A 23,063-nucleotide genomic window follows, 5' to 3' on the forward strand; every position below is an offset into this window, starting at 1 on the left:
GATCAAATAAAAGTTAAGCATGCTCTTGTTGCTGTACCACAAATGTGTTTGCTAACTCTTTCCACCTAATTTACTGCCACCACAAAACTCAAAGTCCTTGGCTCGTCTTTTTAAACGACTGACTCTCCCAACACTTGTCTCCTACATGATCACTGTCACAGCACCTTTGCATCGCTCATTGTTGCCTGACTGGAGCGTAGGTGATCTACGAATTGAACTCGATCTATTGCATTCAGGGCAAATTGGTGATGATGATGAGATGAGCTAAATGTCTAAAACATGAGTCATGGTGTGTAGGTGTGATAGCCCACCTGGATTACTAACTGCTGGGGAAGAGAAGCTGCTGTGCTGCTATTGTGGGTTTGAAAGACTTTCTTTGAAAAGGGATGCAACTGCATGATGGTTTTGTTGCAAAACTGAGGAAAGTATGATATAATTTGAGTAAAAAAATAGTAGGCAATGGTCAAATGGGGGAAAAGAAGAAAGATATAAACAAAATGCTGGAACGCTTGACTGGGAAGGACCAAGCCAGCCTGGCAAACAGGAAGAGCTACACATCAGGTAGAGGAGAGACTGGCAGGCTAATTGAAAGCAGGTGTTACAAAAAACTGTCAGGAAAACAAACAAAATGAGGAAGTGAAACTGACAGGGGTGCGAGACGAACTGGAATTAGAAAATTAAAACAAAAAATAAAGGATGAGTAATGTTCAGAGTCAATACTGTTAGTCAGTTACACTTCATAGTATTAACAGTATTACTGTAAAAATTATAGTTTAAAGATCAGTTTAAAGATTGGCGAGTGTGAAAACAACTGCAGAAAGAGAAAAAAGGAGCAATCACGTTAATTATTTATATCATTAGGATATGAATGAATGGAGGGAAGGAAAGGCAGTTTTATGATACAGTGCTATCGCAGTGTGTGACACATGATACTGTGGTGTCTCAATACAGCTGTAAGATGATGCAGTACTTGAAAGACAAGAAAATCATCCAACATATCATGTAGAACACAAGAAGAGATGTTCCTAAAAAGGCAAATAGTAGGAACTGTGTATTCTTATTATTATTAACTCGACCAGCGGTGTAGGTGGCTCACATCCACCAAGGTCTTCAAGGTCAAGTTCATGATTTATTGGTCAAAAGTTGACAAAAAGCCTCAAAATTTAGAAACTGTGATTCTTACAAGTTTGGTGCATATTGTGTATTTGACCTCTGACCCCTCCTTTCAAGGTCAACAGACTGATCTGAAGGTCAAGGTGATAATAATCCTATACTGACAACATATAGGCATATAGGGAAAGACATGGGGCGATTCTTAATACCATCTTACCCGGGACCTCTGCACTCCTCTTCAAGGTCAAATAGGGTCAAACCTTGATAAAAGATCATGTCACAGTTGACCTCGAATCCCACAGTGACATTTTTTCAAGTTCACCACAAAATGTGTTTTTCAAGTGTCAGAGAAAAAGAATGAGCTGCCTAGTTAGTTAGAAATATACTGTAGTATAATATTAGATAATAAGCTGAAGCTATTCATGTCTAGTTATTTATAAACCAGTACAGAATATCCATTACCTGCTCCTACATAATGTTTATGCAGTCAAAGTAAACATTTGTCTTGCTTATCTGATTTGTACTGCACTACTTAAAGTACATTTAAAAAGAACAAAGAAAACAAATTAAATATTCAAAATATAATCCTATTCCCGTAAAAGTAAATACTGAGAGAGAGTGAGCTGCCTCGGTGGAGTTGGTGCTCTCGGAGTGCTTCTTGTTATTTGTGATATCATTAGGAGTGGGAATGGCAGCGCTCTCATAGTATGTCGCAATACTGCATGCAGCGTGGGAAAAACAGGACAATCATCCACACTATATCACATATAACTAAAGAAGAAAAGATAAACCTAAAAGACAAATATTAGAAAATATATTTATTCTTTGCACTGTTTCATTAACATGTGTATTCTTCTTCTTATTATTAATACTACACTTATTTTATTTATGTATTTTTTCTGCTTCAGTTTCTGTTTATTGTCTTTACACATATCTATTTTCCCTAATGGAGATATTACAGTTTAATATTGTATATCGAGGTCTTCTTAAACATTTGTGCAAATGTGGCTCTCCTTCTGTTTGCATGGGCTTCTGTATGGATCAGCTTTTAGTCGTGGCTTTTTTTTACCACAAAGTGCATGTGCGGAGACCGTTTCGCAGGAAAAACCTCGTCAAAATATTCAGATAGTTTAAGTTTCACGATGTTACCGGAAGGTTTGTTTCACGGGAACGTTGTGAAGATTGTGGTGCGTTATCGTTTTTAGTGACTCCATCGTGGGTTTATCCTATAAGCATCTCTGGCAGTGAAAAAAATCTGAACACATGCGTTCCCAGACTTGGCACAGGTTTCGCTCAGTCCAAGTTTGGACTTTCTGTCTGTGGTGTGTTTATCTTCTTGATGTGAGTTTGTTTGCATGCAGATCTTCAGTCGCAAAATCTAAATCTAAATCTAGGGTTACACACAGTTTTCAGAGTTGCTCCATTTTTTTTTTGTGTGTATGTGCTGATGGAGATCAGCTAACTATGTCACTGTCGCTCCTGAGATGCTTTAACCCATTCGTCTACGGATGGTAACCTAGCAACAGGGGCACAAGCCGACAGGAGAGCAGTTATCCCAGACCTCTTTTTCTGCCTCTTCCTCCATCTTTCTTTCTGTTTCCTTATTTGACTTTGTCCTTTTGTGCCACTCTCCCCTCACATCTGTCACTTTGTCTCCCTCATCTGTCCCTTTCTCCTCTCCCCCTCTCTCCGATTTCACTTCAGCAGTCTTCTTCTTTCACTCTCTCCCTATTAGCTTCCTCATTGTTCGCCGACCATCTAAGTTTGTGACTTTATGGGCTGTCACTTAATGACAGAGCCTCTTTCTTTTAAATATCGTCCACCTACGCTAGTGTCAATTTAGCATTATCGTTTTATTTCATGTACTCTTTGCAGATGAATGTAAACAACCTCTGTATAACCATAATGGCAATTTTCTTGTCACGCCATCAAGGGACATTCAAATTTGAGTTTGACAGTGAGAGGGAGAAAGAGAAAGAAAGACAAAACAAGTAATACTCAAGTATGTGTCATTGAGTTTTTTGTTTGTGGTCTTGGCTATAATTATTGCTAAATTTCTTTGTTGTCAAAATATGTGTATGTTTTGTGTAGCTCCTGCTCTGTTGCCCTCCAAATTGCGCAGTTACACAAGCAAGCATACATACACACACACAAGCTCTTGTTTTCTTTGTGCAACGTATTCTACCTGTTAGCTAAACGCTCACATAGCACGAATCCTACTTTTGCTGAATCATACTTTTCTAACTGTTGTTTTTGGGCTTTCTGTATAGTAGCACTGACAACTACATCAAAACAACATCGTACTGTTGCTCTCTAACCTACCTTAAAAGTATAGTGTGTAAAATCTCACTATTACCACCACCGACTGCAGTCAACTTAATTTTGTTTTCGTAGCCTTCCCAATTTAATAATCCAGAGTTAGAGGCTGTCTGTCTGCTGTTAACTTCAGCTGAAAACAAAACAGAACGAGAAAACTTCAGCTGGTGTCCACGTCTATTTTCTCTGGTAGAGGCTGTAACAGCAGCACCTGTTAGCTGCTGTTAGCCTCTGTTAGCTGCTGTTAGTGAAACCAGCTTTGAAGTGGATAACACTGTTGGACTCTGACACTTGGTGAATAAACTCTCATACGATGTGAGAATGTAACCAAACAGTTTACTAGTGAGAAAATGGTATTGTTAGGGCATTTAAGCCTAATGTTACATAGCATTAAATTAGCCTATAACCAGCTGTTGTTATTTTTTTAGCTGGGACTAAATATGCATGTTTTTGTGTGTTAGAACCCTGACTTCAGTTCAGGAGGTGAGGCTTGAGGTGAAGAGGAATAGGATGACATTTTATCTGGATGCCAGCCTTGTATCTTTCTTTCACATTTTCACTTCTTTAGTAAAGGCGATCCTTTTTTAGATGATAAAACACAGGTATAACATAACATTTTCTTTAATATCTGAAGGTGCAGAATTAAAATTTGCTTTCACACCATGCAGACGTATGTGGCTGGTCTTAATCATCACAGACCAAATCTGTCCTTATTTTTCCATGATTGCCCGCCTGATCTTTGAAGCTAAAATCTAGCTTGATTGGTGTCTCCCATTAGAGATGTGCGAGGAGTTTTTTTTCTTAACAGCAAAGTTTTGGCTTCAGTTAATCCGGCCAAAAGCTGAGCCTTTCTTTACTGCACTCAGAGTTTTATCCCCCTCAGCCTGCTAGTGTTGCACTGCTACTCTGCTGTACAGATTGCTGCATAATGCTGTGTAAATAAGCAGGTGGACGTGACATGTCTGCCTGTATCAGCAACTATGATTTATGTCGTGAAGATACAGGTTATCAAAATTAAGAAAATTTCCTGATTGCTAACTCTCTTATCTCGTCTGTCTTTTTGGCAGAGAGCAGTCGTATGTGAAAATACTGAGCAAGCAGCTACTCGTTCTTAGGTAGTGCTGAGCATCGCCAGAACATCCTCCAATAAATAATAACCTCGGAGGTTGTTTGAGCAAGCATTAGATATATTTTGTGGACTCAATTATGTAAGACAGCATCAGTTATTTCAACAAATTCTCCAAAATGACAACAGTTTCATGGTCATGTGACAAATGCCAGTAATGGCTATAATAATTAGGTCAGAAGCAAAAATTGGAGGTCAGGAGGACGAGGCTGGAAATATTAGACTTTAATACAGGTGCTACCATTACTTTCTATTTCTGTCATCATTTTTTCTTACATAACATATATGTATCTTTATTATTATAACCATAATGATAGGTACTTTACACCTATATGGTTTTAATTGAAGAGCTTGCCTTTTTCATTGAAAATACCAAACATCAGTGGTTGTGTCAGGGGTCATGTTGTTCTTTGCGCCCTTATCTATCACCTTGTGTGTATTAATAAGTTAAGGAGAGTTACGTTGCAAATTACTAGTGGATGTAATCCACTCTGAGTTAAAAGTGACGCTGTGTGTGATCACGTGATGACGTACACGTGCCATAAATATACAGTGAAAAGCTTTTACTGAGTGAATTATAGTTTTGTAGCACTGTAGCATTATAATGTCAGTCAGATCAATCATATTGTAGCTCTAAGTGGGAGATGTAGTGGTAGAGTTCACAACAGGTCCACAATATTTCTGCCATATTTCCTCCACTTGTAGACTATGAAGGAAGTTCGGCACAGCCAGGGTTCCTTTGCATTAGCTGGGTCGACAAAAACTAAAGCCTCAGTTGGAGACGATAGATATTACAATCATGTTTAGCAACTTTCTCTGATAAGGCGGGCTTTTTACAGGTCAAGTGACTCTTCTTCCACACAAAATGATCCCTGTGAGTGCAGCCGACTCCAAACAGAGATGTTATCAGATGATGGTACTGTCAACAGATGATGATGATGATAAAAATCTATAAAGAAGATAAAAACACTTAACAATAAAATGCAACACCATTGCAAATAGGAAGGGATCAGCACACAGAGCGGTAAAATAAACATTTTATTTCAAGTTAATTATTTTATTGCTGAGTGCACTCTCTGTGCTGCTGTTTATTTTTATCGTGCACATTAGAGATCTGAAACTTGAAACTGGATGCATTTACTGTAAAAATAAAAGGTTACTGTCCCACAGCCCGACGAAAGGGATGTGAAGAGCGCTTTAGATTGTCGGCAGGTGAAAATGAAATGAATTTGACTGATTGATCAGGTTTCTTTGAGAGTTTTTTTGTGTTCTAGTTGTTGCAGTGTAAAAGAGACTAAGCAGCAGATTACCATCCAGGATAACAAACTTAATACAGTCCTGTGAAAATGTGACGCATAGTTTCCGCTTCATTCAGTGGTTTTAGTGCCTTAACAAAGAGCATAGTATATAACATAGTATATAATCAGTATATAATCTATATTGCACTCGTAACATGCTGAAAAAAAAATCAGTTGCCAATTTTAAAACTCGGAACATAACCCGCTCCTGACCAAGGTTATTATAATTAACTAAAACTAAACTAAAAGTAGATGTGAACGTTTTATTTAACTAAAAGTTAAAAGCTTTTGAAAAACATTAAAACAAACTGAAGCAATTATGTGAACTTCGAAAACTAACTAAAATAAAAATGTAAAGGAAATATCCTTCGTTTTATTATCTGTTAGTTTGTTAAAAAAAATCTTACTGCATTGCTGATGAGTCAGTGACAGATGTGTTTAATGAGATGTCTACAACACATCTAACACATCCATTTGTGTTTTTATTGTAACTTTGTGCTTATTTTCTTTAATCCTGCCCCTCCATATGTTAATATTTAAAATAAACTGAAACTAAAGAAAAAACTAACTAAGCTGAATTAGAAACAAAAAGTCAAAATGAAATAAAAACACAAACTTCTTAGAAAATAGAAACCTATAGTAAATATGTTCCCATAAAGTTACCACGGTGATTTAGCCAGGACACAGAAAACTCTCACGCCGTAGCACAGCCCTCTGGACTGAGTTTAGCTCCATATATCAACAACATGATTGGCTATCATTAGCTCATTTGTTGAAGTCACATTAACAAATCAAATTGCTGTCTGTATCGGTCTGAATTTTGTGTTTCATTCTGTAATCAGTGCTGGCACATGTACTTGTATTTCATGTATTATTTGGTATTCAAAGCTGTTCATCGGCTCTCCACTCTCACCTCGATGTCCTCTCTCACCCACTCTTTCTCCCTCATCCTCTTCATATCATCTCTCTCTCTGTTAATGAGTAACCTCAGATCAGGTAAAACTGCATGCCTGCTCTAAATACAGGGATGTCTAATGTAAAGAACCCACACTGTATACACTCGAGCGTTCAGTTTCTCTGCTTTTTCTTTCCTACCCGCAGTTATTTTCTTGCTGTCTGGCCGAAAACAGCAGGTACTGTTTGCGGGGGAGTTAAGAGAGAGGGAGAGAGAGAGTGGCAGTGAAGGGTGGAGTGAGTGAGAGATGAGGGCAGGAGAGTGAAGCATAGTGAAGAAAAGTTGATGTACAGTACAGGAGATTACAGGGTTACCGGTGTGTGTCTGTGTGTGTGTGTGTGTGTGTGTGTGTGTGTGTGTGTGTGTGTGTGTGTGTGTGTGTGTGTGTGTGTGTGTGTGTGTGTGTCGACTGGACATGTTCAGCAGATGCGGAGGTAGATGTACTTCTGCAGTGAGAGGACACGAAGAGCCCTCCATGCGCACACAAACAGGGAGCGAGAAGAGACAACAAGTGTTGGTGCAGAGATTAACAGTGCAAATGTCAGTGTTTTTTACTGTGCCGTGCAGCTAGTCAGCACATCTTCTTAACAATATATTTTTAATCTAAACTTTTGTTTCGTCGTATTAAGTAAATTGTTTTCACATACCCGATTTCTTTTAGGTTATTGGTACTAATATATGCATTGCACGCAGGCCTACTTACACCATCAGTGTTACACCCATTAGAAGAAACTGATACACATGGAAACGTATGCTTCCCCCATCTTAACAAGCTCTATCAAGGTGCACAAAAAGCAAGACACCTACGTAACGCCCACACAGCAGGGGCTGAGCTGCAGACTGCACAAACACTAGGAAGCTCCCAGATCTGAAAGTTTGCAGTTGCATGTATGTGATTAAAAAGCAAATGTATTAACCGCGAGGTGGACGGCGAGTCTACTTGCCGAAAAAAGTGATCGAGCGAGTAGGGGATGGAATTGGGTGACAGGATAAAAAGAAGGATGAGTGAAGCAGAGCCTGGGATAAAAGGGGGAAAAGAAGGAGAGCGAAAGGCCAGAAATCAAGAGGAGGAGATGGAGTGAATGAAAGAAAGGGAATGCAGTGAATGAGCTAGAGACGGAGCGGATGAGAGACACAAAGAGAGAGAGGATAAGGGTGGAGGTGTTAGCTGGACCACGTGAAATCACTCTGTGCCAAAACTTTTACAGCGCTGGCACAGAGCTGAAACTGAAATCGAGCGGCGCAAGAAGCCAGACAGACTGTAGTGTCTCCTGAAAAGGCAGTTTTATTGTTTTGTCACTCTGTTATCTTCCTATTTAATATTAGAATAGCTATTGAACGAGAAACAATACATTATTTTAAAAAAAGCGTCTTCCTATTATAGTTCTGCTGATATTTTGCATAATTTATTATCTGCTATTCAAGGAATAGTAAATGAAACGTAAGAAAGCTGCATGTTCCTGCTTATGATGACTGCATGTTATCATCTACTGAAGTCACACTGTGTTAACGCTGCCTCTTTCTTCCCCTTTTTCAAAAGCTGTGGCCCGTTTGTGGCTTTAGGACTGATAGTTAGTGATTGCCTTGCAGTGGACTCCCCCTATAGTAAGCTGTCAAATCATTTATAGCTAACACGTGACTTGTTTTTATAGCAGATTTTTCCTGCTGGAGAAGAATCTCTCTAAATGCAGCCATAGTCACAGCAAACAGCCACATGCCACAAACACATATGGAGCATCCTGAGGAGTGAAATTAAAGGAGCAAGTGTTCAAGGACCACTTGAGCATATGGACTCAGTTGAAGTTGCAAAAATAAAAAGAATAAATGTTAAATACGCCTGAAATCTAACAAATATAACCTTTGATGATCTTTTAGGATTTGACAGATTTCCTGGAAAGCTTTGCGTAAAAGCACCAGTGATAGGGTCCTTTTGTGAAAGTCTAATTGATTGTTTTACTTTGTTTACACCCCTACTTGTCTTTATGAGCATGACAACCCAAGGTCACAGTTTTGCCTGCCAAGTGAAATCCTCTGTTTTTGTGTAACAAGATGAAAAATGATCGCTGGAGAGATGGAGGAGGAGGAGTATAGAGGAGAAGAAGAGCGGATGGATTGATGGAAGGGAGAGAGAGAAAGAGGAGGAGTGATATGGGTGTGCTGACTCACTCTGACCCTTCTCCCTGCTCCACCAGCGGCATCGTGGGTATTTATACATTGGCGTAGGCTGTTCACCTCCCCCTTATATAAGGAGTTACACACACATACACGCACAGACACGAGGGGAGGTGCCCAAGGTGAATGGTGCTCCGTTTTGTTCACATCATTGACTTTCTTCTTCTTGCTTTCGATTCTTTATCACCTCGCTCTTCTTCTTCGTGCCTTCCTCCTGTTGCAGCAGCCTCCTCTTTGAGTCTTTCACCCCCACTCATCAGGAAGTTTCCTCTTCACTGAGACAGTAGGAAGAGCAAGAAACAGAAACGGCAACAGTAGTGCTCGCCTAGACCTTTCCCTACGCTGTTTAAACACTGTGCCAGGTCTGCTAGGCTGCAGTCAGGGAGAAGGTGTGATGCAGGTGTTTTGTAGCCAAATGAGTGAACCAAGTCAGTCAGTATACATTCACTGGTACACCTGATCAACCGCTCTTTTACACAACTATCTAATTAGGCAATCACATTGCAGCAACTCAGTACATTTAGGCATGCAGAAGAACAGCGATTATTAGTGGCTGGCATGGCAGTTGGTGCCAGATCAGCTGGTCTGAGTATTTCATGAACTGCCAATCTACTGGGATTTTCCAGTTCAGCCATTTTAGAGAGATTAGTCTGAAAAAGAGAAAATATCCAGTGAGCGTCGAGAACGCCTCATTGATGGCAGAGGTCAAAAGAGAATAGCCAGAATGCTTTGAGCTTGTATAACTCCTCATTACAACTAAGGTGTGCAGAAGAGCATCTCTGTAGCAGCAGAAGACCATGTACCGTCATTATAGGTTCCTTATGTCACTTTAGCATAAAATGTGTACGCTGAAACAGTTTTATATCCAAAGCTTGTGTCGTCTTTTGCTATAATTATTTTAGAAATTACAAAAACAGCTGTAAGATCCAGCATCAATGAGAACAATTATGGCTGCTCACTACATCAAAGAAAACTAAGATAAACATGCTCATTGCCAAACCAGACGAATATATACAAATAATTATTCAAGATTCAAGACCTTCATTGTCAAAAAAGAGTAAGTTAATCTTGATCCTTTATATTCAGCATGTTAATCCAATGATAAAGGTAGTATTACTTATAGTAAGCGTCTGCAATGCAGGAAACGCTGTAGGTGACATCCTACTATGGCTATAGATTAATAAAAACAAGTAGCTCCAGATTTCTGTGTGGTGTAGCATTGAACCTGGATACTGAATCTGAAAGCATCTAAATCTGGGGCATCGCTGCATGTCACTGCGTCTCGCATGCACACCAAAACAAACGCACAGGCGCACGCACGTTGGCAGCTCATTAGAGGGAAAGGCTGTGTACGACATCGGTGTTCTGCCAGCATTTCATAAACAGAATATACCGGAGCAAGCCGGAGAGATGAAGAGAGGAGAGGGGAAGAAAAAATCAAAGTGAAAAAAAAAGAGGTATAAATGAGAAAATTGAAAAAAATAGTAAAGTGCTTCACTGCATTAGAGCTCAGTAAATGCTGTCTCTAATAAGTGCTCCTAATGAAAACATTAATTGCGACTTGTTTCGCTTCAGTATGAGAGCAAATGATTTATTATCTGCGCTCAGAAAGTTTTTAGATTTCTGTGCGCACTGAGTTATCTTTCACAAAACGTTCTTCATGTAAGATGATGCAGTCTTACTGTAATGCAGTGTCTCTCTGTTTGATTCCTCTTTTGCACCGTATTGATGCACAGAGAGCCTGATGGGAAGATGATATTGACTGACAATAAGCTTTTATATAATCATGTCATGTGACTGTTGGGGAGGGATTAGGGCAGCGTGGCACACTTCAAAGAGCTGTAGTTACACAAACATATTTCAAGAGGTGTGTTTTGTATGTTTCTTTGTGTGCATGTGAGCGGCCTAACCCAGTGGTTGCTGGGATGAACGCTTTCATTTCTTTTGCGATTCATGAAACTTTTAGCATTTTACTTCCAGTGGTTATATAAAGAATGGAACATCCATTCAAAGCAATTAGGGAATCGAATCAACGCTAATGACTGAATTAATCATAGATTAATCTGGTGGTTATTTTTTCTTAAATTAACCAGTTGTTTGCAAGCAACATTAAAAATGATCCAGAGCCCAAAATCTTACCTTTATGCTTTTTGGTCTAAGTGAAACATTTATGTCCTACGAACTTATGCTATTATAAATGTATTTCTGTTATGAAGTGGGAAGCTTTTTTTCTTGTTAAATTAGTTACTGATGGGGAAAAGGAACCCATGCTGCGGACAGCTGACTGTGCATGTAATGACTTGGCCTCTCCTGGGGGAAAAAGGCCCATGAAAACCTTTGCATTTTGGACAACATGTTTGCACTTGCATAGCAGTGGATGCTTTAAATCATTTACCATTTTAGCTGATTTTATCCACCAGTTTCTCACTCTTAACAAGAAAAAAAGAGGTGCTAACTGCAACCAGCAACTTAATGCCCTGCCAAGCTCTGCAGGTGCTTTCCATTGCTTTAATATAAACTGAAGTGTAACAAATTAATGAGAGTTACTGAGATGGAGAAAAAAAGAGAGAGAGAGATGGGAGAAACCTGTAACTGTGCCTGTTTGTAGTATGTTTCTGTGTTCTCGATGAATATCATGAATATTTAATGTGTATGATAAATAATGAAGGCACGGCACGGTGCCAACTACACGCGTGTGGGTGCACAGAGGGCACCGAGGGGGCAGAGATGTGTGGAGCAGGAGGACGGATAAAAGCACCGGTTTGTGAGGGAGGTAGACAGGGAACAACCCTCAGTTTAATCCATGCAGGATTACACAGTAGCAACAGCTGTTGAATGCTGAGAAAATAATAAATGTTTTATTTTGGTTTCATTAGCAAAAACCACAACATCTACTGAGATTGTTTATGAAATATTTAGTGTGTTAGGGACTTGCAAAATGGAGGAAAGGAGCAGGATGGTGGTTCTGCTGGTTGGAAAACCTCCGGAAATATGTACCATCACTTCTGGGCTTGGCATCCCCTGAGAAATGAGAGAAAGAGAGAAAAGGTGGGGATGGTGGGGGGAGGGGAAATAGGAACAAACAGGTCAACAGGGCAGGAATACTTTTGCAGTTATATGAGCAGCTGAACCGCAGTTCCAGCTGTCTGCTTCCGAAAAGTTGGCCCCAGCCTACAAGTTGGCTGGATTTGGTTTGTTACCAACTGGCTGTCGCAGTCCTAAAATGCCAAAATTTTCAGCTGGTTGTATCTGTGATTTCATTCTTTCAGTTATTACCCACAGCTCATGATTACAGGTGAGGATTGGGATATAGATCGACTAGTAAATTGAGAGCTTTGCTTTGCTTAGCTCTCTCTTTACTGCCACTGCCCCAATTCGTCTGTCAATCTCTTGTTCTCCTCTCCCCTCACTTGTGAACAAGATCCCGAGATGCCTAAATTGCTCCACTTGGGGCAGCAGCTCGTCCCTGATGCAGAGTGCTCGCTCCACCCTTTTCAGGCTAAGGATCATGGGCTTAGATCTGGATGTGCTGATTGTGAGGAGCTGGAGGCCACCCCCTGATGAAGCCAACATCATCTGCAAAAAGCAGAGATACATTCTGAGGCACCCAGAGTGAAAGCTTTCCGCCACCTGGGTACACCTAGAAATGCTGTCCATGAAAATTCTGAGCAGAACTGGTGACAAAGGGCAACTCTGGTGGAGTCCAACACCCACTGGAAATCAGTTCGACTTAGTGCTTGCAGTGTGGATCAAGCTCCTACAGTGGTTTTACAGGGACCAAATGGCTTGTAGCTTTCACTAAAGGGTGGCTGGCCTCTCACTCTCCCTTAGAGACAAGGTGAGGAGTTCAGTCATGTCAAAAGGGCTCAATGTAGCTCCTCCACATCAAAAGAAGCCAGTTGAAGTGGTTCAGGCACCTGACAGGTTTCCTCTGGGTGCTTACCGAGTCAGATATTCTGGGCATGTCCCACTGGAAGGAGACACCGGTGCTGACCCAGGACACTCTGGCGAGATTACATCTCTCGGCTGGCTGGGAATGCCTCGGTGTTCCCCTAGTTACGCTGGAGGAGGTGGCTGGGGAGCGGGAGGTCTAGGCTTTTCTGCTTAGGCTGCTGTCCCCACAACCCAGCCCTAGATAAGCAGACAAAAATGCATGGATGATTTAAAAGCCAAAATATATAAAATTATAAAGTTTTATTTAGTGTGATCTAAAATGAGTAACTGAATCCATAGACTCATCAGAAAAATATTTAATGAGTTCAAGGAGCAGCAGTCTTATTGCTGTCACAGCTATCGCCCCCTGGTGGCTATGAAGGCGAATACAAGTTTAAGGAACTTTTGTTTGGCTTCAGTTTTTACCCTGAAAGCTAAATCCATCTTTGTTACTATCTATGGTTCCCTTTTCTTTTTAAGTCAACTTTTCAACCAATCAGCACTTGACAAACCCACAGTTGGCTGATTGGAGGACTCCTTTCAAGATGGCCTCCTTCTCTTAATCCAGCAACTGGGATCTGGGTTTGTGAGATTAGATGATGCCCTTTGTCTTGCATGTGTTGCCTGTCAGTGTCTCGGGTCAGATAAGTGGATGTGTAAATAATTGAGCAACTAATGACTAATTAACAGATTTATCGAGAAAAGGAGGGGCACATTTTAGCTCTGACACTATTTTTTGGTGTTTGGTTTTGGCCCAAAGGTCATATGCTTGAATGGCATACAGCACTATTTTATTGGCAGATCTGCGTGCATGTGTGTATGTGTGTGCATGCATTAGTGTGTTTTCATTAGGGATTTGGCAGTAGCGATACTCGAAAAGAGCAGTTGCCTTGAAGCAATATGTGCACACAGCTCACACCATTTCTCTCTGTACTCCCATCCCTCCACCCTCACACCCTGCGTATTCAATCTGCGATATCACTGGAATGAGTGGGTGGTCTTTGTGTGTGAGTGTGTGTGGTACAGTATCATTGCAGTGAGTAGGTGGTGTAACCAAAGAGAGGATGTTGCGTGGGAGTGGAGTACCATTGAGGTGGGCATGATTTATGTGTGTGTTGGAGAAAGTTCCTTTGTGTTAATTATAACCCCTCTGATCACCACCGGTTTGCCAGTAGGTACGGATTAAATAGAATATGACACAAAGATAACTGATCCCCAAATATGTAAGTGAGATCATGGTGATAAATGCACACTGAAAATATCAGAAACATTTTTGGAAACAGTGAAAGATCATTTTGTTAAACGTTGTGATCTATCAATCACTCAGACAGTGCATTACACAATAGTGCAGGGAAAACTGTGCGTTTGTATTCAAAGATGTGCTTTCTTTTTCATGCTTGTGTGACTTTGCTTTCCTATAACATGAAGTGGTAAGCATAATTTAGTTCTGTTTCTAAACAGGAAGCAGTCATTGTGGCTTTAATGATTTGAAAGTATTCTCAAAAGTGTTACAGATGAATTTAAAAACCAACTAATCAATCAACAGTTTAAAACTCTTTCACTAATGTGGTATTTTTCATGTTCCAGTAAATATGTAGGACATGAAATAAGCACCACGGCTGAGCATTTCTATCTTGCTTAACATACGTTACAAACCTGAGGGCTCGACCCCATCAGCCAGGGAACGGGGCTAACATTCATCAAACACCAGCAACATGTTATTAAGGTATCAAGTCAAAGTTGTCGACATGGACTCTTTTCATATCAGCTCAGCAGGAAAATGTCCTCTTATCTCTGTTTCAAGATTTGTGTGTCTGCAAGTGTCTGTGTCACTGTAAACCAGACAAACGCTGCACAGTGGAGGAGACAATTAAAATAAAGATGATGTTACACAATCTGACAGCAACGTATGTTACTGCGAGTGTGCCGAGTGTCCCGGCAAGTGTTCGTTTAAATGCTTTGCTTCTGATGACGGTTTTAATTTACACAGCTAGCAACTAGCTGTTTTCCAGTGTGCTCAAGGCAAGTGTTTGTTCATGTGTTCTGGGATTTTTTTTTTTTCTTCTTTCCTTTAACCAACACAGCACAGCACTGGATTTGTGTTCCAGGTCCTCCTGAGTTAAAAATTAAGCACAGATCTTTTTCCATTTTGCAAGAGAACTTAGGAAGAACAGGAAGAATGGAGCCTGCATGCAAGTGGCTGAGCGGAAGGCAAGGGCAGATTTGCATATTCATATTATGCATGCCAAATGAGGCAAACAAAACACCCACAAACTATAGATATGAAATACATAATTTTATCTTTTTTTTTAATTTGATGGCCACGATTTTTTTTTTAAATTACTCTAGCAGAGCAAACCTTCAGTAGGAGTGGTGGCTGTTTTTTTTTAAAGTAGTATTTTTGGTTTGAAAACAGTTTCGGTTCACAAAACACTGCACACTAACTCGTTAATCAATATGTTATTTTAGTGTGCCGTAATAGAGTTTCAGTAGTTGTTTTATCATAACCTGTATTTGGTCGCCTCTGGATCTTCCATCTGACATACACGCCATGTAAATATACTCTGGGGCACAGTCATAAGGACTGTGTATGTGAGATATATTTAGCTTCCTCTGTTAGTCTTGCCTGTCAGTGGAGCTGACATTGATCAGGGGGGAGATGACAGACTCACTGTGCGTCAAAGCTTTCACATGTTTCTGCACCGCTGATTGTTACCAACACAGAAAGTGGAGCCGTGTTACGCGTTTCATCACATTTGGATTCTTATTGTATAGGCTTTCCTTTGGTCTTTTTTAATGTGTGTTGATGTGAATGCCTGTTATTTAAAAAAAAAAACAGCAACTCCTCAACCCTGAAAAAACAGCACATTTAGATTTTAGATATTTTAATTTGTTGACACAGTAAACATTAGAAACATAGCAAATTATGTTGATACAAAGTCATTTTTGTACATACTGTACGATAAAGCGGAGGTTACATTTAACAGTGCATCCAAGACATTTAGAAGGTGCTCTTATCCAGAGTGGCTGACAGTGATTCAACGGTGCCGGAGTGACAATAAAGAGAGTGTGGGTGTGAATCCCACTGTACGTTTACCACTGCTAAAGCTTTTCTTATGTTAAATAAGTGCTGCTTCTAACAGCCCAGGGACAGCTAAACAACTCAGCTTCTATCAAACCTACTGCTAAAAATATCGGTGCTTTTGGTTGAATAAAAATTAAGTCAGTGAGTCAGTAAATGCAGAGAATACTCCCATGCCTGGGATCATGTTTTGATCTTGATAAAGATGGTTAGTGTACTTGTTCACCCGGTGCAGTTATATAATCTGTGTTACCCATCGTCAGCTATGAGTATATTTATTGTGTGAATCCTACAGTACCGTGCAAAAGTCTCGAGCCACCCGTCATTTCTTTTAATTTTGCCTCCAAGGACCCAGATTTTCTAATCATTTCTTTAAAAAGCAGTCTTGAGCAAAAGTTCTCCAGGCTTTCTGAAGATCCTTTCAAGGTTTTTCTTTGGTCATTGGCTGCTTTTTCACTCATTTTCAGTCCAGTCCTTGTACAGGTTATTTTCAGAGGAATGTTTTTGTGTTAAGCCACTTAATGCTTAGCTGTGAATCATTCAAGTATACAGATGTCACCTAACCAGGGTTGTCAGTCTACGCATACCAGACAACTTAGCAAAGAAACAATTTTAAATTGTGTCCCTGGTACTTTGGTGCTAGCAGCCTGTTGCAAAAACACATAAATTGTTCCCTTTTCCTTACTCAAATTTATGAGTGTTAGGGTTAGAGGTGGTAGGGCTAAAAAAGCTCTCAGCAGATGAACAGAATCTGAAAGTCATGTGCTTAACAAATAGGAAAAACCTGATACAAGACCTGAAAGATGAATCTGGCCTATCAGTTGGTCCATCTACTGTTCAGCGAAGCCTAATTATAAAGAAAGGGAAACAGGGGGAAAGGCTGACGTACGACAAATGACACAAGTAATGGACTGAAATTCAGTGGTAACAGGTCTTATGGAGAGATGAATCCAAATTTGAAATATGTGGTTAAAATCGTACAGAAGAGTTCAGGAGAGAGGTACAACAGTGAGTGTGTGCAGGCCTCTGTAAAACACAGTGGAGGCTCTGTCACGGTTTGTGGCTGCATTTCTTCTTTAGAATTTAACCCACCATGCAGTAACATCTGTAAAACATCGGATTGCTTCATTTTTCAGCGTGGCAATGATCCCAAACACACTTTTAATGCAGTAAAAGCAAACCTGGATCAGTCGTGGATTGGCCTCCCCTGTCCGCAGACCTCAACATTATTGAAGCAGTGTGGGTTCATCTTAATAAAGGCAGAGACATCTAAAGAAGAGTTAAAGAAGATCTAAATGTTGGAGGTTTTTCCAAATGTGAGCTGATTTAGGCCCGTTCACAAGTGCCAGACTAAGATTTTGGCTGAACAGCCTTCAAGTTAGTTTGAAACTAATGTTAACATCAGACTGTGTATTTTAAAAACAACAAATAAAAGTCAGCATGTGTTTACTGGTCAAAGCTAAAGAAAAAATGTAAGATTTTTAGACATTTTTAGATCGCAGGATCTCTTTGCTGTGCACAGAATACTGATGCTTTCTCTTCCTCTTTTTCTCTCTTCACAGTGTGTTGTTTCGTGGTTCACAAACGTTGCCATGAGTTCGTCACTTTCTCCTGTCCAGGTGCTGATAAAGGGCCCGCGTCAGACGTGAGTACAAATAAACGAATCATTTTAAACTGTGTGAGAGCAAGAGTATGCACAAGTAAGTGAAAGACAAGTGGAAAGCGAGAGACACAGAGAGCACGTGGACATTTCCATTCACGAGCCCCCGTCACCTGTCGGCGCCGGTGTTACGCTTGAGCAGCCTCCATCTTTTTCTCGCTTCTCACTCTCCTTTTCCTGTCTTGACAGTTCAACCGTAACTTCTAGGAGTTTCTCTAGTAATTACATTTAGAGACTGAGTACAGAAAAAGTGATACCGTAAAAGCCAGAAAAGACATGTAACACCTGGAGCTGCCAAATATAACCGCTGTATTACAGTAATTGCTCTTTATCACGCTACACGAAGAAAATGATGGCCTTATATTTAACCACATGGACCCAAAGTAGCTCCTGTCGTTCTCTAACTGCTGCCTATGCTTCTTTTCTTCCTCTTAGAGGTTTTATATTATAAAAAACTGAAGCTCAGAGGTTCCCTTCATCTCTTTTTAGTATCTTTGAAGTTTGAAAAAAACCCCTCGTTGCTGGTTGAGTGTTTCTGTGGTGTTATCTGTATGAGCCACAGGTTGCAGTTCGCATTCTTTGACATGAATTCAAAGAGTATTGTCGGAGGTTAAAAGCTGCGCCACTCTCGTATTATTATTAATTCTCTTTAAACGTTCTCTTCACCTTCTTATCCGCTCTAACAACATGAAGTGCCGTTAAGTGGTATGCTTCTCTGTCAAGGAGCTGACGAGTTGTCTTTTCTCGGATTCATATTCTTAAAATGCAAATCTAGTCTCCAACCGATGCTCCCGAAGGAACAAGACGTTTGCCTTTTTTCTCTCTCTCTCTCTCATAAAAGCGCTCTTAGGATGCCGTTTTTATCCTCACCGAAGCCCCTCCTTAAGTTCCTCAGCCCCGTCTTTACCTGCCTCTGGAGTGCCCTTTCAGCCTGACGAGCGCACTTAGCGCGCCGCCTTCAGAGGAAACGCTGTTTGGCTTCCTGTAGCGTGTTCTGTATAACTGATAATTCTCCGCAATGAACAAGTGGTTCATCTTTTTATCATTTACCCATCCTGCCTCTCCTTCTCACAGCAGTGCCACAAATAGTTGATGTTTTTATAGCTTCCTTAACAGGCTGCACCTTAAATGCCAAGCTGGACGCAAAAATACATTTGTAAAACTTTGCCCGTGTTTTGTGTCGACCGACACTGATACAATTCTTTCTTTTGACCTTAAAAATCCATTCAGATTTCCTGTAAACTGCCAGTTTAGGCAGACGATTGAACTTGTTATTCTTTAGAAAATCTTTAATTTGTCTATATTTATGCAGCTGTTGCACTGTGGACATCATAGCCTTTTTATTTTACTGTTATCCTGCTGATAAACTAATGTCTCTTTTTATGATAATAACTTGATTTTGTGTACATGTTTTTCAAACTACTTCCCCTCCTCTCGGTCTTCTCTTTCTTATTGAGTTTTCAAAAGCCATTTTCTTCGTTCGCAACTTCAAATGTCATTCCATATCTCTATAATCTCCTCTCTATTTTCTGTAGATGTCCCCTTAGCTTTACTGGGACTTATCTATATATTTCTATATTTGGCGCACATGCTACTCTCCCATGTCTTTATCTGTCCCCCATTGTTTCCCACTCCACCATACCAAACTCTGTCCTCTATTTAAATGCCACTCCACCCAGGGGGCCACTGCTCTTAATTACGGGGCCTCGCCTTCCCCACTATGTCATCTCTTTAATGAGTTCATGGCCTTACGACCTTGGTTGCAGCACAGTGGGAATGCAGGGTAGATCTTCTCCTAACTAGCTGCTCATTTAAATATAGAAGACAGGAAGGCAAGAAGCCTGACGATTACAAGAAAGGAGGGTGATGAGGCCTCTTACGGCACTCACTCACAGACCTGTTTTTCTTGAAATTGGCATTTTGTAACATACTTATTTGAGGCCAACAGAAGTGCCCAGATTTTTTTTACATTAGCATTATGAAATCCCTAAATTAACGTCTTAATAACCATGTCAGACGTGACACAGTGTCTTCACCTGTACACACACACATACTGCCTTTGTGAGCTGACACAGAGAGGAGAGCTTACTATTCCAGTTATTTTCAGATCACTCAGTCGAAATGTTCCAATATTTTTTCGCTATATTAGCAAATAGTTTATCTAAATATTACATATAGATAAATATACATCAGATGTGAAAGACGTGCTCTGGCTGTGTCTTTTGACTAGAAAATCTCAGATTCATCTTTTTGTCATAAAAAGATGCAGGAACACAGATTTTTTAGAAAGACTGTACGATCAGAAATATTGCATCATTCTCTGTGGCGATCAGCCCATCGCTCCCTTTTTACCTTCTGCCTCTCTCTATCTCTCTCTCTCCTCTCATCCTCTCTGTCAGCTGCGCATGTTTATTAAAAGACAAATTCAATTATAGATCTGGGTTAATAGAATGGGCTCCCCGTGGGAGAGGTCGAGGGATGAGCTTCTCTAATGAAACCTACATTTCAGGCACGCACCCTTACGAAGGTGTTGTGTGTGTGCGTGCGTGTGTGTTTGAGAAGCCGGTTGCATAAGAATAGCGCCGCTTCAAAATAGCTTTACAAATTTGCAAGACAAGTAGACGGTTAACTCTGTGCGCGTTAGTTTTGTGGAATTTCCGTACTTCCTGCGATTTATTTGATGTGATGTATGTTTTCCATTCAAAAATATTAACTGCCTCTGTTACCAAACAGTAGATTCTTATATGAGAAAATACAACAGATGTTATGTGAAAAAAATGCAAAAAAGGTCCAGTTACATTATGTGAAACTAGGCAGCGTAGGAGGACGTGGAAGTAGCTCAGTAAATCTTATCAATTTGTTTGCATGGCGTTATCATATATCAACAGATTTAAAAAAAAATAATAGAAGCTAGTTCAGGTTAGTCATCTAATTTTGTCAGAGAAGATAAGTAGATGAAGTCCTTTTTTTTCATCCAGAGTTAAATTAAGTTTATTTTGCATAATTTGCTCATTTGCTTTTTTCTTCAAAAGCTGTTTGGCTGGAGTCAGAACGTAGCATAAACTCAAAAGAGGTAAAGCTTTAGCTTCAGCTGACTGACATACACTCTGAATATGTGAATTATTAGTTTTTATTAGTTTTTATTTTTAGAAACCATAAAATAAGCATTTTTGTTAAACTTCAAGGCTTTTTTTAATAATCTTGTTCATTTGTTTCCAGTCTAACCTGCTGCTGGCTTCAGCTTTAGATTCTCACTTTGTGAAAGGGATTGATCTTTTCTTCCCTATTAAATTATTACCTTTTCTACCTTTTTATGATTTTTTTTTTGCAGACACTTTGCAGACAAATGTGATTTCAACCTGAAATCAACATGATGATATATTTAGCAGTATGTCTGCACGGGTTGTTAAAAAGACGTCAAAGCTATGAGGTAGCCTTTGAGAGGCGAAGAGAAAGGTTGATGGAGGGATTGTTATTAAATATGTAGCACGGCCGACTCCGTCCCCTGTCTCGTTATTGCTCTGTCTTTCTTTCAAGGCCCTTCTCCCAAGCTCGCTTGAGAGATCTATTTCGCTCAAATCCTTTAAATAATATTTCACACGCTTTCCCTTACATGTTTCCCAGAGGAAGAATTATAAGCCTGAGTCAGGTAAACACTTGGCACAGCGTTTCTTTTATTGATCAGGGCAGCAAAAGCAGCTGTTGCATCCTGCGTTATATTACATTTTACTTTTTCGGAGGAAAGTTTACAGCCTCTTATTGAATCGGAGTGGGTGGCTACAAAAGACTGTTTGCTGGTTAACTTTCACAGCCTTTGGGGAAGTACACATAGTTTTTCAATAACAGCAATGTGAGTCATACTAACTTAAGTTTTTCTAGATTTAAAAAGTTAATCTGTGTATTTATTACTTTGTATTACGTGAGGATGCAAGCTAAAATAAGTGCGCCTCTTAAAATAAGGGCAGATCAAACACAAGCTCTGAATTACTGTTTGTTTTGTTTTCATTTTGTTTTACTTTTTTCTTTATCTTGATATTATTGTAGGATAAATAAAGTGTTTTTTTATGTGAGCTTTGAGTGCGTTTCATTTTTCTTGTTAATAAAACAGCTTACTCATTAGCATACAGTAGGTATGATAACAGAATATATGTCATCTTACTGCTGTACCATATTTATGTATGTTTGCTCCATTGCTCCTCCTTGATGCGTTCAACTGGATGAAACTTACTATATTAACTGCCTCTTGTACCAGGATTATAAATGTCTATATAGCTTTTGGTAATTATTGATCTAACACTCAGATCCTTATAAATCATATAATATATTTAGACCCCAAAACAAACAGTAACATTATGTCTACATTACATATGTTGATTTTTGTAAATACAATCTGCTAACCAATTTTTAGTGCAGTGGTATTTTTCACTAAAATGTGATGTCATGCATATGTGTAAACAGCCGTTCATCAACACTAACACGCTAACAGTGCCTGTAATTCATAACTTTCTCTTACAACATGAATATGTAGCTCGCAAAGATATATGTTTGTTATTCAGGCGTTTGATGCTTATGAACAGCTGTTTTTGCCATCTGACTATACACAGTGATATAATGAAGATCAAAACTACAGCATGATAAGTTCACACACGTCTGTGTTTTAATGCATGAGCGAAGCAAAGAATTGCATTTCTTTCTGAGAAGAAAATTAAGGTTTGTTTTTTTTTTGCATGTTTGTATTGGTTTTAATTGAGCTCTGTGAGAAGTAAAGCCCACAAATAGCCTTCATGGTGCCCGTCGACATGACACGCAACAGCTTCATGACAGGTTTAGTCTGTGCAGCGATTTTGCCACCGGAGATGTGTCAGAAAGTACTAGCTTGAGAGGAGTAAGTGGACTGAAGGCAAAATCAGCGCTGAAAAAAAAAAAGTTTTCATGTGAGTGACTGTGAGCACAGATCTGCCTGTCACACAGCATCATGAAAACATGACAAGATGTGTATGTAATTGTTGTGAGCTGACTGATGCTAATGCCAGGGAATTTAACAGACAGTAGAGTTTTAAAAAACAAAAGAAGAGCAGCGAGTGAGAGACAACACAGTGACAGGAAGGTGGTCGAAACAGCGCACTGAGCATGGACTAATGGCTAGTCACTGGCTGATTTTATGATCAGGCTTTCAGTTTAGATGCTAAAAAATCAAATTTGTTAAATCTGCTTTGAATAACTTCTTATTGGGTGAAATTTGGCAACACTGTAGACAAGACAACAGCTGTCAAAGCAAATGTATGGTAGGGCTGGGCCATATTATACCGTTCACGGTAATTCCGGTATTGCCTAATATTAGGCAATGATAAGAAAATGAAGTATTGCGATAGAATATGGGTAAAACGCGCATGCACAGTGCCTTTGTT

General features: G+C 39.8%; 1 protein-coding gene across 2 annotated transcripts in view; it reads left to right on the forward strand.

Annotated features, from left to right (window-relative positions):
* The window catches only part of prkcbb (protein kinase C, beta b), a 99,030-nt gene that overhangs the window by 12,646 nt on the left and 63,321 nt on the right, over nucleotides 1-23,063 (forward strand). For both annotated transcript variants that reach the window (XM_039611298.1, XM_031728520.2), the window contains exon 3: nucleotides 17,558-17,640. In XM_039611298.1, the coding sequence (XP_039467232.1) occupies nucleotides 17,558-17,640 (83 nt within the window). The remainder of the gene's footprint in view (nucleotides 1-17,557; nucleotides 17,641-23,063) is intronic.

Source organism: Oreochromis aureus, linkage group 4 (genome assembly GCF_013358895.1).
Source record: "Oreochromis aureus strain Israel breed Guangdong linkage group 4, ZZ_aureus, whole genome shotgun sequence".
Lineage (NCBI taxonomy): Eukaryota > Metazoa > Chordata > Actinopteri > Cichliformes > Cichlidae > Oreochromis > Oreochromis aureus.